The 18,224-nt window shown below is 38.5% G+C and overlaps 1 protein-coding gene and 1 long non-coding RNA gene across 3 annotated transcripts in view; one reads left to right on the forward strand and one right to left on the reverse strand.

Moving 5' to 3' along the window:
* ZMPSTE24 (zinc metallopeptidase STE24) overlaps positions 1 to 17,461 on the forward strand; it is a 48,384-nt gene extending 30,923 nt beyond the window's left edge. Inside the window, exons 8-10 of one of the 2 annotated variants that reach the window (XR_014807509.1) lie at positions 11,007 to 11,111; positions 12,648 to 12,791; positions 15,737 to 16,921. Coding sequence is in view for 1 of the 2 variants with exons in the window: in XM_021096012.2 (XP_020951671.1) it covers positions 11,007 to 11,111; positions 12,648 to 12,791; positions 15,737 to 15,961 (474 nt within the window). In the remaining variant the exon portion in view is untranslated. Of the gene's footprint in view, positions 1 to 11,006; positions 11,112 to 12,647; positions 12,792 to 15,736 lie in introns of both variants that reach the window. The other variant, XM_021096012.2, reaches the window with a different exon arrangement.
* LOC106510655 (uncharacterized) overlaps positions 1 to 18,224 on the reverse strand; it is a 282,042-nt gene that overhangs the window by 168,970 nt on the left and 94,848 nt on the right. The window lies entirely within an intron of this gene.

Here is an 18,224-nt window from a genome sequence, read left to right on the forward strand (position 1 = left end):
GACCCTAGCCTGGGAATCTCCATATGCCTCAGGAGCGGCCCTAGAAAAGGCAAAAAGACAAAAAATAAAAAATAAAATCACTTTGGTCTGACGAGAGTCATAGGATTTTAAGCTAGACCTCTTAAGGTCATTTATAGATGGGTACACTAAAGTCCAGAAAGGGTAACCAGGCAGCAACACTGTGGAATGCTTCCCCATGTCTTGGCTATTGTGAATAGTGCTCCAATGAACAGAGGGATGCATGCATCTTTTTGAATGAAAGTTTTGCCTGGATATGTGCCCAAGAATGGGATTGCTGGATCATATGATAGTTCCATATTTAGTTTTCTGAGGTCATATTACTTTATCGCCAAACTTGGGTGTTAGATAGTGGTCTGCTGATTTTAAGCAATATAATGAAATCACCAACCTTCAGTATCTGCGAGAACAATATTCTTTGGCTTAAATCTTAAAAGTTGGGTAGTCCTTTGAATTGTATTGAATGGAGACAGAGTTATTTTGCTGGCTACTTGAAGAGCCTGCTTTATTTCATTGATAGCTACAAATATTTTAGCATCTATGTATAAGTTACATAGTCCTACCCTATAGAACCTGTAGGTAGAGGAGACTGGATATGTATACAGACAGCTCATAGTTTAAGACAGAGGATGTTAAATATCATGAGTGGCTGAAATAATGTTGCTTTTAGAAATTGAGAAATTAATACAGATTCTATATTGTAATCAACTATAATAATTTTTTTTTTTTTACCTTTTTATGGCTGTACCTGTGGCATATGCAAGTTCTCAGGCTAGGGGTCCAATCAGAGCTGCAGCTGCTGGCCTACAACCTAGCTATAGCAACACCACATCCAAGCCTTGTCTGTGACCTACACCACAGCTCACAGCAACGTCGGATCCTTAACCCACTGAGCGAGGCCAGTGGTCGAACCTGCATCCTCATAGATACTAGTTAGGTTCTTAACCCACTGAGCCACAATGGGACCTCCCAATAAAAATTAAAAAAAAAAAAAGAAATATGAATTCTAATGGTTAGACAGTTTTCTTAAAAGAGAGGATATTTGAATTAGAATTGTGACTTGACTTGGGGATGGTGTTTTTCAGGTTGAAGATATGGAATGAATAAAGCTATAAAGGCAAAAAAACCTACAGAATGGCTATTCTGAAAATAGTGAATAAATGTATTCTTATAAATGGGGATAGATAGGTAGGCCAGGACCAGTTTATAAAATACTTCTTCCTGAAGACGTTGAATGGTTATTTTCAGTGGCCTGGAAAGTTAAGATTGATTCGGGTGGAGGCCAAAACTTATTTTAGGAAATTAAAAAAAAATTTTTTTGTCTTTTTAGGGCCGCACCTACAGCATATGGAAGTTCTAGGGTTGAATCAGAGCTGTAGCTGTCAGCTATAACCACAGCAACGCCAGATCCGAGCGGTGTCTGCAACCTATGCTGCAGCTTGCAACAATGCTAGATACTTAGCGGGGCCAGGGATTGAACCTGCATCCTCATGGATACTAGCTGGGTTCATTACTGCTGAGCCACAATGGCAACTCCTAGGAAGTTTAAAATTTGATGGCAGTATATAGGATAGAGCAAAGATTGGAGGCAAGAGAGACTTCTAGGGGCCTATTGCATCAAGATAACCAAGATAGACATGAATTAAGGACCTACACTAGAGAGAGAGGTCACAGTAAGTGTGGAGTCATAATAAAAGATGGATTTAAAGTACTTGGGTGTTTGCTATTACGAGGAGTGAAGGAGAAAGTCAAATATTGATGCAGCACTCGTACTCATTTCCAGCATATGTACCACAGGTGAGGTGACTTTAAGTAGTATATCATGATTTGAATAGCTATATGTATATTAGTGTACATAAGGAAAAAAGATAAAGTGAGTGTATCACAGTTTAATGAACATTATCATTTAGGATATGGATACGTTTAAAAAGTGAATTGAGGAGTTCTCTTGTGGCACAGTGGGTTGAGGATCTGGCATCGTCACTGCAGTGGCTTCGGTCACTGCTGTGGCACAGGTTGGATCCCTGGCCCAGGAACTTCCACATGCTGCAGATGTGGTCAAAACATTTTTTTAGGTGAATTGATTTAAAGAAAGATATTAAGTAAATAATCGCATAAAGAATACACAGGCGTGGCAGAAGTTTAGGAAACAGTTTATTCAGCACCCTGCTACTGAACGCCTATTATGTACTATGCAGTGGGAGATGCAAAATGGTTTGAAGTCTGGATGATGTAGAGAGGATGAAGTGTTTTGCTTTCAACAGATGTTTAAAGAAGAAAACTAAAGTTATCTGAAATCTCTCCTCTTCGAGATAACTACTACTGGCATTTTGATAAATATGTCCATATCGGCGATTCACATTTAAAAAGATGTCTAAGCTGGAGTTCCCATTGTGGCTCAGCAGTTAACAAATCTTACTAGCATCCAGGAGGACACAGGTTCAATCCCTGGCCTTGCTCAGTGGGTTAAAGAGCTGGTGGTGCCGTGAACTGTGGTGTACATCACAGATCTGCTGGTGTTGCTGTGGCTGTGGTGTAGACTGGTAGCTGTAGCTCTGATTCTCCCTCTAGCCTGGGAACTTCCATATGCCGAGGGTATGGCCCTAAAAAGCAAAAATAAAATAAAAAGATGTCTGAGAAACTTACTCTTTGCAATTTTACCCTTCAGAAGGCAGATTCAATAATTGGAACAACCTGTCTCCAAAGCAGTTTAAGTAAAAGGAAACATTTAAATACATAAAGACTATATGCAAAAGTTGTCCCTTTATAGACAAAAACAAGTATTTTCCCAGCAAGTGCTAGGGTTGTGTAAAAGTCTTTCCCGTTGATAAGTATAATGGAAAGAGGGCAGGATCCAGAAATGTGGGTTTGAGTTTTACCCACTACTTATTAGCAAGATGATCTTAAGAATTTTAACTTCTGGGTGTTTTTCATCTCCAAAATGAAGAAAACACTGCCTATCCTGAGAACTTGGTGTTGGGAGTATCAAAAAGAATCAGTGTGTGAATTATAGAAAAAGGAATGTGTTATATAGAAAAGTGAAAGATATATGGTACTTATTTTTGTTCTTGTATGTGAAATCAGCATGGGAAGAAAGAAAAATCCAATTTTGTTTGAGAATCTACCACAAATAAACAAGTCGCCTTTTTGCAGAAAGCGACCTTTATTTAAGCTCTTTCATTCCACATCAATGAATGTGACCCCACACAGTTCTGATTAGCTTCCTGAATCTGACATCAAACCAAGAGGCAAGAGCCTATGTTATAGAATAGAGACCTGCTTGTTTTATAAAGGAATTCATAATTCATATTGGGAAACAGGTAACTAGTGAAAAACCTGGAAGCCTGAAGCCTGTGTTACTTTCTAAGAAATAAGGCTAATGATAGCTGTCTTGTAGTACTGGAGGATAACAAACTGTATGTAAAATATTTATTTATTTATTTATTTATTTTTTTTTGTCTTTTTGCCATTTCTTTGGGGCCTCCCGCGGCATATGGAGGTTCCCAGGCTAGGGGTCGAATCGGAGCTGTAGCCACTGGCTTACGCCAGAGCCACAGCAACTCGGGATCTGAGCCACATCTGGGAGCTACACCACAGCTCACGGCAATGCCAGATTATTAACCCACTGAGCAAGGGCAGGGACCGAACCTGCAACCTCATGGTTCCTAGTCGGATTCGTTAACCACTGCGCCACAATGGGAACTCCTAAAATATTTAATAATACAATGTCTGGTACATAGAGCATTTAATGAGTGGGAACTGTTATCATTATTATTAAAAAAGCAGCCTATTTTAGGAATTCCCGTTGTGGCTCAGTGGTAACGAACCTGACTGGTATCCATGAGGAGGTGCATTTGATCACTGCCCTCACTCAGTGGTTTAGGATCCAGCATTGCTGTAAGCTGTGGTGTAGGTCACAGACACAGCTTGGATCTGGTGTTACTGTGGCTGTGGCATAGGCTGGCAGCTGTAGCGTCATTTCAGCCCCTATCCTGGGAACTTCCATATGCTGCAGGTGTGGCCCCAAAACAAAACAAAACAAAACAAAACTGCCTATTTTTCTTCTTATTAAAGCAGTAGGTAAATTAGAAAACATGAATAATCCAACTAACCATAAACATTTTACTATATATATTTCTAGTCTTTTTAAACTATCATTTTTTTAAAAATCATTCTCTTATTGGATATATGGGTTGTTTTTAGTTTTTTACTGTTAAAAATGTTCTTGCAATGAATATTTTTGTATGTAGATCTTCAATTGCACCTCTTAATTCCCCCCTTGGAATAGATGTCTGTTAATTGGTGCTTTGTTCGTTATTCCCTCTTAATGGCCATTCCCTAAAGGTATAGGTACACGTGCCTCTTAGCCCTTTATGAAACTAGGCTAGTTATCTCTTTCCTTTCTCTACCAAATGTATTCTGACCTAAATTCTAATGTTTAAAAGGAAAAGAGATAATAAATGTCAGTGCTTTCTTGCCAGTCACTTTAATCTATCCCTCTTTTTCATGCATCTACCCATCCTCATTTTAAGTGGTCATTTTCCTTAAAAATGAGGAATTGGTGAAGAGGTGGAAAAGTGGTAGAATATTTAGATTCTCATATCTTGCTACCTGTGTTCCCATTAGGTTGCGTTTCTCTAAGGTGTATAAAACAGACTCAATTCCATGTTTCTCTATTTTTTTGTACTTCTTTTAAGTAGTTGGAGTTTATTTCAAAACCTTTAGCTTTCGCTTTCTAGGATATATATTCTCTAATTGTTTCAGGATAGATATGAATCCAATAGATGAAGCTTTTTTATTATTTTGTTTAAATCTTTATTGATATTTTATTTGCTTGATATTTCAGTTATTGATAGTGATATGCTAACATCTTTTATTATGATACATTTGTCAGGATATTTTTGCAAATCTGACAGTTTTTTTTTCCCCCTGTCATTTTGCCTTCTCTAGGGCCACTTCCCCCGGCACATGGAGGTTCCCAAGCTAGGGGTCGAATCGGAGCTATAGCTGCTGGCCTACACCACAGCCACAGCAACGAGGGATCCAAGGCGCATCTACACCACAGCTCACGGCAATGCCAGATCCTTAACCCACTGAGCAAGGCCAGCGATCGAACCCACAATCTCATGGTTCCTAGTCGGATTCGTCAACCACTGTGTGACAACAGGAACTCCAACAAATCTGACAATTTTGAATGAATATATTCTGAACCCGTAATATTCGGTACATGCAGATTTAGAATTATTTGTCCTGGTAAATTGAGCCTGTTATCATTGTGTTGTGACCTTCTTTAATAATGCTTTTTGCCTGTAAGTTGATTTTGTCTGATATTAATACAATGACATCAGATTTCTTTTGGTAAATGTTTGTTGGATATCATTCTTTTACTTTTTAAAAATATTATCGAGGAGTTCCCGTTGTGGCTCAGTGGTTAACAAATCCGACTAGGAACCATGAGGTTGTGGGTTCGATCCCTGGCCTTGCTCAGTGGGTTAACGATCCAGCGTTGCCGTGAGCTGTGGTGTAGGTTGCAGACTCGGCTCGGATCCTGCGTTGCTGTGGCTCTGGCGTAGGCCGGCAGCTACAGCTCTGATTGGACCCCTAGCCTGGGAACCTCCATATGCCGCAGGTCCAGCCATAGAAAAGACAAAAAAAAAAAAAAAAAAAAAAACCAAAAATCAAAAAAACACATAAAAATGTTATTGAGATGAAATTTACCATTATAACCATTTTAAAGTGTACAATTAAGTGGTTTTTAGTATATTCATAGTATGCAACCATTACCATATCACATTCATTACTTTTAACCCTACTGTTTTTATATTTTAGATATCTCATACATAGCATATAGATAGACTTTGTTGTTATGGTTGCTTTTAAATCCAAACCAACACTCACTATCGTTTTTTTTTTTTTTTGTGACAAACTTTGTTCATTCATATATATTGTGATTACTCATAATATTTGGAATTATTTCTACCATATTATTTTATGCCCTTTCCCCCCCTCTTTTCATATCTCCACCCCCACCCCAAACTTATACGCACTTACACATCCTTCTGCTTTATTTTTATCTTTTAATTTTTTGGATTTTTTCTGACTGCACCCACTGCACGAGGAAGTTCCTAGGCCAGGGATCAAATCTGCACCACAGCAGAGACCCAATCTGCTGCAGTGACAATGCCAGATGCTTAACCAGCTATACCACAAAACTCCATATTACTATCCTTTTAATTGTTGCTGTTAAAAATTAATCATGCCCACATAACCTAAAAAATCTTAAAATATGCAATATCTTCATTGCTTCCTGAACATTCCAAGGACCTTAAATAAACACTTTGATCTAATTACCCCTTTCATATTATATTTTAGTTTTATCTTGTTTATTCTTACCCCTTTAATTAGCATTATTATTATTTTATACAGTCATTATTTAAGTTGACTTACGTGACTGCTTGTGTCTCTGCTTATCATTCCCTATTTACTGCACACTTCCTTTTAGGAATCACTTTGCTTCTTCCGAAAGTATATGCTTTATAGAGACTTCTTTGGAAAATTCTGTTTTTGTTTTTATTTCACTCTCATTCTTGAATGTCAATTCAAGATTGACACCTGTTTTTCTTAGCTCTTTAAAGATACTGTTCTATTTTGTTCTGGTTTCCTTTGTTCCTGCTGAAAAGGTCTTCTCTGAGCTTATTGTCCTTTCTTTTTAGTTCTTTCTGGTTGTTCTTAAGATTTCTCTTTGATTTTCATGTTATGCGAGTACAGACTTCTTTATCCCAGTCCTACTTGGGATGTAATGTGGTTCCTAAATCTGACGACTCATGTTATTCCTGAAGTTTTGAAAATTATTTGCTATTATATCTTTGCATATTGCTTCTTTCACAGTATCTCCAGTCTGTCTGTCTGGAATTCCAACTAGATGAATGTGTTATACCATCTCATTCTGTCTCCCAGAGGTGCTAACCAACCTTTTATATTTGTCTCTTGGAGCTGCATTCTGTAGTTTTTCAGCTCTGCATTCCAGTTCATAAATTCTTTCCTTAGCTATATTTAATCTGTTTTTTTAACCAGTCCATTGTGTTAACATTACATTTGGTTCTTTTTCCCATCAGTTATTTGTGATAGTGTCTTATTCCTTCTTCATGTTTTTAGTTCCCTTTTTTGTTTAAAATGTGCCTATTTTATACTCTATCTGATAATTCCATTATCTGAAGGTTTATTTTGTTTTGTTTTTCAGAGCTGCATCCATGGCATATGGAAGTTCCCAGGCTAGGGGTTGAATTGGAGATACAGCTGCTGGCCACAGTCACACCAAATCTGAGCCGTGTCTTCTACGTACACCACATCTCACAGCAATGCCGGATCCTTAACCCACTGAGCGGGGCCAGGGATGGAACCCACATCCTTATGGATACTAGTTGGATTTGTTTCCGCTGTGCCACGATGGGAACTCCCCATTATCTGAGGTCTTAAGTAGCAAATGGTGCTCCTTATTGTTTCTGCTAACTCTTACTGCGGCTTTTTTTCTGAAGTATTTAGTAATTTTTATTGTGAGTTCATAGTAGATTAATGATCTTAATCTTCAGGAATCTTGAGGGGTCTGAATTTAGGGCACATTCCTTAATAGAGTATTTGCATTTGTTTCTGTCACTTGGCCCCAGTGCTACCAAGCCAGAGCATGCACTTAATGTCTTAGCTTGTGTTTTTTTGGACCACGCAGATAATGATTTTGAATTTTAACAAGAGACTCTTTTTCCCTACTTTTGATGAGCTTGACACAATTGGGTTATTTTGCCAGCCTTTTTTTAAATAGCTCAGTCTTTAACTCAGAGGATAGCCCTTCATGGATTTTTGCAACGGATGTCAATTTCAACTCCTTACCCTTGGCTTTTTCTTACTTTCAAATGAACTAAACTGTGTATTTAGAAGGATATTTATTTTACTTATTAAGCATTTTTAGTTGTTTTTCAGAGTATATGTTGGGGAGTGAATGTGGATGTGCACATGTATAAGACTAAATTGTTTATTGTGTCTTGGCAGTATTTAAATTGAATCTAGAAAGTTTATATAAGTAGTGAGAATTTTATTTGGCTTTTTAAACATTTTTTATCATTCATATGACCATCTACCATTTATGTTTAGTTATTTTAAAAGCAGTACTATAATAATATGCAAATGATTATATATCTGTTAACTAAAATCGTTTATTTTATTTGATAGGTTTTGAATAATTTACAGTGATACTTGTGTAAAAGTTGAAAGCACAGGTCATTGGCATCAGACTACTTGGCTTCAAATCCCAAGTTTTCTACTTATTGGCTTTGTGGCTATAGGCAATTAGAAAACTTCTCCGGAGTTCCTGTCGTGGTGCAGTGGTTAACGAATCCGACTAGGAACCATGAGGTTGCAGGTTCGGTCCCTGCCCTTGCTCAGTGGGTTAATGATCCAGCGTTGCCGTGAGCTGTGGTGTGGGTTGCAGATGCGGCTCGGATCCCGCGTTGCTGTGGCTCTGGCGTAGGCCGGTGGCTACAGCTCCGATTAGATCCCTAGCCTGGGAACCTCCATATGCCATGGGAGCGGCCCAAGAAATAGCAAAAAAAGAAAAGAAAACTTCTCTGTGCCTAGATTTTTTTCTCATCTGTAAAATGGTAGTAATAAGTGTACTTATATGGTGATTATGAAGTATAAGTGAGATAATACAGTACTTAGCACAGAAGGCCTGGTACATAGTATTTCATAATGTTAACAACTTTTTTTGTTTTTTGGCTTTTCTGGGTCGCACCTGTGGCATGTGGAAGTTCCCAGGTGAGGGGTTGAATTGGAGCTGCAGCTGTTGGCCTATGCCACAACAACACCAGATCCAAGCTGCGCCTGTGATCTACACCATAGCTCACAGCAGCACAGGATCTTTAACCCACTTAGTCAGGCCAGGGATCAAAGCTGCCTCCTCATGGGTACTAGTCAGGTCTGTAACCTGCTGAGCCACAACAGGAACTCCCATAAATGTTAGCAACTTCTCTTGTTATTGTTTTTATCTTTCTTGGCCTATTCTTCATATGTGTCAAAGGAAAAAAAATATGTGTGTGTGTGTGTATATATGTTTTTGTGCATATGTATATGTTTATATGTGTGTATATGTGTGTGTATTTATAATATTGATTTGTGAGGCTGTAATAAAATTAGAGAAGCAGAGTTCTGAAATATTTTATTTTCATTTTTAATTTTTTTTTTTTTTTTGCTTTTTAGGGCCACACCTGCACCATGTGGAAGTTCCCAGACTAGGGGTCGAATCGGAGCTGCAGCTGCCAGCCTACACCATGGCCACAGCAACTGAGGATCTGAGCCACATCTGTGATCTACACTGCAACTCACAGCAATGCTGGATCCCCTACCCACTGAGTGAGGCGAGGGATCGAACCCATATCCTTATGGAAACTAGTTGGGTTCATTTCCTCTGCGCCACAATGGAAACTCCTGAAAAATTTTAACATTAAATTTTAACAACAAAGTCCTGCTGTACAGCACAGGGAGTTATATCCAATCTCTTGGGCTAGATCATGATGGAAAAGAATATTAAGAAGAATATATATAGGAGTTCCCGTCATGGCTCAGTAGTTAACGAATCCGACTAGGAAATATGAGATGGCGGGTTTGATCCCTGGCCTTGCTCAGTGGGTTAAGGATCCAGCATTGCTGTGAACTGTGGTGTAGGTTGCAGATGCGGCTTGGATCCTTCGTTGCTATGGCTCTGGTGTAGGCCAGCGGCTACAGCTCCGATTTGACCCCTAGCCTGGGAACCTCCATATGCTGTGGGCGTGGCCCTTAATGTAGGTTTACTGGGGGTTTTGGAGGGAATAAAACTAGATGTGAATATTCCTTATGCCATCTTAACTTGAAGGTCTCAGGGGTTTTTTTGTTTGTGTGTGGTTTTTTGTTTTGTTTTGTTTGGCCATGCCTGTGGCGTGTGGAAGTTCCCTGGCCAGGGATCGAACTTGTGCTGCAGCAGCAACCTGAGCCACTGCAGTGACAAGGCCAGATCCTTGACCCACTGTGCCACAGGGCACCTCCTTTTTTAAATTTTAATTGTTATTTGTTTTTTTCTAGGTCTCATTTTTTAAAACAGCAATTCGTGTTATTTTTGTAGGTCATAAGGTTCATGTGCAAATTTGTAAATAATTTGTAAAATAGGAAAAAGATAAAAAGAGTTAAACATCACTGGAGTTCCCTGGTGGCTCAGTGGGTTAAAGATCTGACAGTTGTCACTGCTGTGGCTCAGGTCAATTGATCTGATCCCTTGGCCCCCAGAACTTCAACATGCTACAGGCAGGGCCAAAAAAAAAAAAAAAAAAAAAAACTACACTATAATTCTACTGTATAGAAAAAGCTGCTGTTAGAGTTTGATATGCTTTCAGTCTATTTTCTGCATTTGTGTATTTTTACATACATATATGCATTTTTCATAATTGGAATCATACTATGTATTTTAAATTTTGTTTCCTGCCTTCTTCACCCAATGAACCACTTCCTCATGTCAGAACACAATCTTTGAAAACATTTCAAACGGGTGTACAACATAAATGTTACTTGGCACTATCTATCATGAGCAGTTTCCCATGTTACAGCATAATCTTTGAAAGCAAAATTTCTAATGGGTTCATAATATGGCTGTCATATGACTTTGTCATGATTTATTTAACTATTGTCCCATGGATAAAGACTTATATTTTTTCTAATCTAACTTGGACTGTAAGCTTCATGAAGTTGGAATATGTCTGTCTTGTTCATGATTCTGTGTTTAAGCTAGCTTGACCCTGTGTTTAACATGGAGTGGTTCAGAGAATGTTTTGTTAAGTGGATGAAGAGTTTTGCATAAAAGTCTGATTGTTGCCTTAAGTTAGAATCTAAGAAGGGCTCTTACTAGGTTAAAAGTTATAAATTTTTTGAAGTTTCTTGATAATTTATTTTCAATTTGTTCTTTGATTCAGAATAAGAAGCAAGGATGTAAAAATGAGGAGGTGCTTGCTGTACTAGGCCATGAACTGGGGCACTGGAAGTTGGGACACACGGTCAAAAATATTGTTATTAGCCAGGTAAGTTTGGAATGACAGTTCCCTTTTTCTGGCAGGATAGTCATGATAAGCATAGCAGGCAGGAGAGTTCATATAGTAGAGAGATTAAGACAGACGATATAGCCAGGCTACCTGACTTACTATCTCTGTGGACTCAGGCCAGTTCCTGAGCCTCTCTCTATCTCCATGCCCTTATTGAGTGATGATGCCTTATAGGACTGATGTAAGAATTAAATAAGTTAACACAGGTAAAGAGTCTGGAGTGGTACCTGGAATGTAATAAGTACTATATAAATATCTGTTGTTATCATCATCATCGTCACCACCTCCTGAGTTGCTCAGCTAGAGGAGCTGTGAAGATCAAAAGGAGGAAGCCTAGATAAGTTAGACACTGAAATCCTTTTTTAAAACATTTTTCTCTTTTAAAACAGTCATTATAGGAGTTCCTGCTGTGGTACAGTGGGTTAAGGATCCAGTGCTATCTCTGCAGTTGCTTGGGTTGCTGCAGAGGTATAGGTTTGATTCCCAGCCTGGCATAGTGGGTCAAGGATCCCGTGTTGCCACAGCTGTGGCATAGCTATGGCTTGGATTCACTCCCTGGCCAGGTGCGGCCAAAAAAAAAGGTCGTTATTCACCCATTGAAAAGAAATTGGAAAAGGCAGTAAATGTAAAGAAGAAAACTCAACTGAGTCTCAAATGGGTCTTTGTACCTTTCTAAAAGTCCAGCTTGTTCTGGTTGATGGATTACAGAAGACTTGTATTCCCCTATAGGCATTTTCCTGATGCCTCACATCTATAGGTATAAAAATGAGTTCCTTGGCTTGAAGCTATGTTGCATGGATAAATGGCAGTGAATAAGACATTAAATAAGTCCAAATCCACATTTAACATAAGTAGTCAGTCTAGTAAGGAAAATAACTGCTCCTTTCATGAAGGGAGGAGTCCAGTAGACTCAGCCTACTGTGAGTGTGGTGGGCTGCTCTCTGAGGTTACCTTATCAGGGCTGGGGTTGAGTGCCTCTTCTGATAGATTGGGCTCTTAGCAGGTAGGGGATGTCTCTGCTGTTGATTAATGCCTTGTCTCTGTCCCTATCACCGTGGCCGCTTTGTTCATGAGCCCTTGACCACGTCCTAGAGTGGTTGCAGAGAGAAGCTGGCTAACACCCACAGAGCAGTATCTCTTCCACTGATAATTCAGAGAGCTGTGGAACACTTCTGGTGAACATTCACATTAGACCAAAGTACCATCATGCTCTGGGCTGACTTTGGAAGTTTTTCTACGTACTTCTTTTCCAGATCTCCTTGGTAGCCATCCTCTAGTTTGCTCCAAGGTTTTATTGTCCAGCCAAACCATTATTTGTTCACTAACAATGAAATAATATATCATCCTCAACTCAGCCCTTTTTTCCTTCTAGAATAAAAACTTACCTAAATATCTTTTTCTATAATCACAGAAAAAAATCACATCATGATGTCTTGTTCTACTTTTTTGGTACTACTGATCCTACAGTGAGATTAGCTTGGTGATAACTTGGAAATTTTGTATCCTTCTTTCTAGGTGAATTCTTTCCTGTGTTTTTTCTTGTTTGCTGTATTAATTGGTCGAAAGGAGCTTTTTGTTGCATTTGGTTTTTATGACAGCCAACCTACTCTAATTGGACTATTGATCATCTTCCAGTTTATTTTTTCACCTTATAATGAGGTAATGTATACTCTTTAAAATTATCTCACATATGCCCTTGCCTGTTTCAAATCTAGAACATTTCGGGTAGTGGAAAAAGAAACAAAACTCTAGTTTTAACAGGCAGGTGAAACAAAGTTTCGATCCCTTGGTTTACTGGCCAATATAAGACAGTAGCACAAAAACCCAATCCCAAATAAGTGCTTGCATGTTGTTGGGGGGGGGGGAAAGTGGAAAATTAGACTTTAATGGTGAAAACCTTGATGCAGTGTGAACCTAAGAGATTTGGTAGATGCAGATTAACTATTGGAACACAGTGTCCTAGACCACATATTCATATTCACCAGTGCTTGGGTGAAAATCGAATAATAATTGAGTATATGTACAACTGGATCAGGGAAGCTGTATGACAGTGTTTCTTTGATTGTGTTCTCTGACTGCTTGTTTCATAATAGCCTCAGGCTCCCACCCCAGACCCTCTGAGTCAGAACTGGGTGTTTTATTATAAGTGAAGTTTAAGAACCACTGCTCCGTGATTGCTGAGTATGGGAACTGCATATATGTGATAAGACATGGATTAATGAGAATGAATGTTAATAAATCTGTTGATGGCACAATGCCATGATACTAATTGATTAGGCTTCCAAATTAAGCCAAGAAATCCTTTTGGGGATCTTGAGATATCTCCATTCAGAAGAATTCTTTCTTGGGACAGGTTGTAGAGTTAAAGTTTTAATTGCTTCTCCATAAAAGTTTGGGGTGCAGAGTTCCTTGGTGGTCTGGCGGTTAAGACTGGATTTATTGCGACCCAGTTTCAACCCCTAGTCTGGGAACTAATATCCCACATCAAGTTGCTACACACTGCAGACAAAAAAAAAAAAAAAAGTGGGTGTGGGTGTGGTGTAAGGCACCAGGAGAGAAAAATGGAGAGGAATAGATCATATTTGTAAATCATTGTCCACAGAATCTACATGCATTTTCCAGAAAACTGAGAAATGAGATTTATTATCTTTAAACTATAAATGTTTTAATTTTTTATTTTAACTTTTGTTGAGTATATTTATAAAATGCTGTATACAGATAGTTACTTCTTAAAGAGGTAAAGAGAACACTTTATAATGATATTGTCATTTCTGTCTTAAGTCACAATTCAGGACTATCTTTAGGGCACTGAGCTATGTATACCAAATGCCCCTGACTACTCTGCTATTTAAGCAGTTGTGCTATTTATTTATCTATTTACCTGATTTTCTTATCTGTTCCCTCATTGTCAGGCTGATGATCCTTGCTAATATAATATCAGTGTGACTTTCTGTTACAGTCATTATCTGTTTCTGATTTTCTAAGTTTCACAGACTGGGAATAGATAATCAAGCTAGTTAAGTAAGAGTTACTAGAGTATAAATGTCTGACTGAGTATAAGTGTCTTCTTATAAATAAGGCAGTGATGTTAGTGGTTATCCTTTGGACATCTAATTTGGCCTCTTAGAGTTTTTGGCTGTGTTTCCTCATATTGAGTGGTTGAGTTTGCTTCAGAAAATGTCTGAGTGAATGTGGGGTATTAGAGTAATTTGAAATAGGATTAATTCACAGAGATATTAGCAACTGTTTTAAAAACCTTGATGAGCCTCTTTGTTTCAGAAAGACTAGATATTTAAACAGAAAATCTTACATTTAATGTCATCGTTTAAAGGACGTTTTCCCATCGTCATGATGGGAAAGACTAAATATTTAAACAGAAAGTCTTACATTTAATGTCATCGTTTAAGGGGTCATGATGGGAAAGAGATATTTTCCTGGGGAAAATGGGAAAATTACTCTGTCAAGAAGAGCTTGGAAACCTACAGCAGAGTAGATATGTGCAAGTTAGTATCCACTTTATGTTTTTATTTGTGTGTGATTCATGGAACAGTTTGCCTAGGATACTTGAAATCAGGAGATAGACAGATATATACATACATACATACTTACTTACATACTGGTTAATGATTTTGACCCAAAAAAGTGCATTTAAGATTTGGAAAGAAATTTCAGGTAGAATTCAGGTACTAGCTTTGAACATACCTGAGAAGGTATCAGGAACTCCCAGACTTTATGTCGAAATATTTTATCTGCTATGGCAGTAAGAGGTACAGATGAGAGACTTGAAACTTTTTGTTTGTTGTTTTATTGCTGGTGTATTTTAAGGTAAGACGTAGATATCATGTCATTCAACTGGTAATACTTCAGTATGCAGACAGATTATTTTTCCTTCAGAAGTTTATATTTTTCCAGGGAAATTTGTCCCCTTCATGGTAGTCACCTTCGGAGACTGAATATTTATTCTGATGAAGCTACCATAGCTCAGAACGCTTTAGGAAAGTCTATTTTGAGAGTGTTATTAGAGTCTTTAGTGTATATCTAGATTTAGAATGTTCTTGGTGAAGACTGTCATTCTCATTTAAAGGTGGATAAGTGAGCAAGAATAGTTTTTAAAAAAGAAAAAGAGTTTAAATATAAATCACCACATTACCTCTAACTGATGAGAATGGTGTCCATGGGCTTCAGAGTCCTCAAGGATTTCACCTTTTAGCTGTGCGGCACAGACAAGTTACCCCCGCTCCCTGAGATGCACCTTGCTTATCTGTAGAACAGAAGGAAGAACGACTAGCTTGTAGGATTGCTGGGGACGATGTAAAGTGCCATCTCCATGCCTGGCACATGGCAGAGTCTCTGAAAATAGTATTTCTTTGTTAAGACTGACATTTCTTTGGATGTATATCTGTTTCTGGTCTGTTTATTTAGGGCGAAAGGCTCAATTTATAATAGTTTCCCACCCTAGGTCCCCTAAGTGCTGGTGATATTTCTCTTGGCCTGCTATTTCTCTTATCCTGAGCTGAACTTCCTCTACAAGTCTTGGCTCATGAGACCTTTAGTGACAACAAAGAGAGGAACAGTGGTTAAAATGCTTTTATTTACTTTTTCAGGTTCTTTCTTTTTGCCTAACCGTCCTAAGCCGCAGATTTGAGTTTCAAGCTGATGCATTTGCCAAGAAACTTGGGAAGGCTAAAGACTTATATTCTGCTTTAATCAAACTAAACAAAGATAACTTGGGATTCCCTGTTTCTGACTGGTTGTTTTCCATGTGGCATTATTCTCATCCTCCACTACTAGAGAGACTTCAAGCTTTGAAAAATTCAAAACAAGACTGAGTTGCCCAGGGTCTGCGACTGAAGACGTTTCTGATTATTTCTGTCCTGGCAGCATGTTCTGGCTCTTGATGTTTTTAAACATTTTTTTTTTTTTAAAGAAAAATTATTAAGTACAGACAAGCCAAGATTTAAATGCATTTAATATCTCATTTCAAAAATGATTTTAATAATCCATTTCTTGAAGAAAACACTGGATAAATTTTGAGGCTTACAGTTTTTAAAGGCATAGTTTTATCTTTAAAATTTAGTTTACCATCAACTTGTAAAATTATTTGAGAAAGTACAGAAGTTTTATTTTTGTGCTTATGTGGAACCTCCATATAACGTGTTTGGGGGCTTATGTTTAAAAGGGAACACCACCTCTGAATCCTCCCTGTAAGGCAGAAACAGTGATCCTGAATCACTGTGCTCATACCTAAGTCGAGACTTATTTTTACTTTCATGCTGTTATGATTTAAGCTGGCCAATCAGTGTTTTACATAAGGAAGAAAGGCAGTAACTGGTAAGGCTGCTGTTGTGTAAATGAAAGTAGTTAGAAATACGCTGTCTACTGTTCTACCAGATTTCTCTGTTCCCCCTGTGGCTATACACTGATCAGGAGTTTCTAATAGTGCTTTGAAATTAGAAATTATGTACAGAATGTTTTAAATCATTGGATTTTGTTTTTAAGGAAGTCTCGGTCTTTATCTTTCTTTCCACCTGGTAGGTATCATCCCTTTAGGGGTAAACTCGTATTTTTCCAAGCATTCAGCTTTTTCTCACTCACACTCTTGTATTGAATGAATAGTGCATCCTTTTACTTAGCAGAAATTGCCATATTGAACAGGTTTTGCTATTTTTAATGTGGGAGAATGTGGAAAGAAGAAGAAATGGCATTTTTAAGAGACATAAGTGTGAAATACTGATGATTCTCTTATGGTGTTATAGGAAAAATATATAATTTTCTATATCTTTCAAGGACAGAAGAGTTTCAATTTTTATTTTTCTAATTTTTATCAGTAAGTCATAAATACTGTTTAATCAGGCCTGATTCCATTTGAGAAAATTATAGTTCTTGATATACAGAAAATTTTTATTTTCGAAACAAGTGTCATGAAAAATTTCCAGTTTTCAAAGCTGCGTGTTTGACTACTTCACATCTCTGTCCACTTTCTGAGTGAGGCCTGAGCTTGTGCCTAGGGCTTCTACCCATGGCGATGTGTACCTGCTGGGCATTTATTCCAAAGTGGGATCAACTGTGCACGCTTGGTATCTGGCCAGAAAGTCTTTTGCTCAGCTGATATTTGGGTGATGTCTTTCCATGGAACTATAACAAAAATAAAGATTTAGTTTAGTACTGCATTATTTATTTTCCTAAGGCTAAAGAGGAACAGACCCTTGATTTTATCCAGCATCTTTTATCTGTGAATTCATGCTGTGATAACTGCCTTTCCTTCCTTCTGTGCCTTTAAATATAAACTTCAGTTCTGCACAAGTGAAACATTAAAAATTGCCAATGCAGATGGATGTGCTTCGTCTTTAATTTGACAATGTTTGTCTGTCATTTGTTACCTAGATGTATGTTTGTTACCCTAGAGGAACCGAGTGCTATATAGTACATGAAGAGTAGTGTGGAGAAACGGCCCTGGTGCTGAGTCACGGCAGCACCATCGCTGCGCCTCCCCAGGAGTCCCGTTCAGCGCCTTCCTCCTGCTCCGCTCCAGAGTGCCACCAGTTCTTGCTGATGTTTCCTCAGAAGTGTCATTCGGAACCAGCCCTCTCCATATCTCTAAGCTCACATTGTCTTGGGCCTGTTTGGTTTGCACTGCTGCCTCTTTGGTCTTCCTCACATGTGCCAGCAGTAAATAGCTTTTTCATATGTCATTGTTTTGACCTCGTCACCTATAGTTTATGGAAGGCGTGGGGATGGCCAGAGGATACTGGTAGGTTCCTGAGGTATGGATCAATCAGGGGAAGGAGTAGGGAGGCCAGCCAAGGAGGGAAAGAGGTGGCACTCTGCATCCTAATGCTTGGATGTGCAAGGGACAGAATGAAGTAGATCCAGGCCTCAGATAAAATGGCATGACCTCAGTGGGGTGGATCCCTCAGTCTAAGGCAGAGACCTGTTGGGCATGTATGCTGCCTTTATCTGACTTCACCCTTTGCTGAAGTCTGAGAGCTGCTAATGAATTCACCTCTGTTTAGGACAGAAGCTGGGACTAAACCAGTGAGTTTAGTACCAGTGATGCTCCCAGCTTACCCTTTACCTGTATGTTCTCACGGT

Source organism: Sus scrofa, chromosome 6 (genome assembly GCF_054392235.1).
Source record: "Sus scrofa isolate SSC_HxYL_T2T_F1_AM1 chromosome 6, Sscrofa_HxYL_maternal_Yorkshire_Landrace_v2.0, whole genome shotgun sequence".
In the NCBI taxonomy this organism is placed as follows: domain Eukaryota; kingdom Metazoa; phylum Chordata; class Mammalia; order Artiodactyla; family Suidae; genus Sus; species Sus scrofa.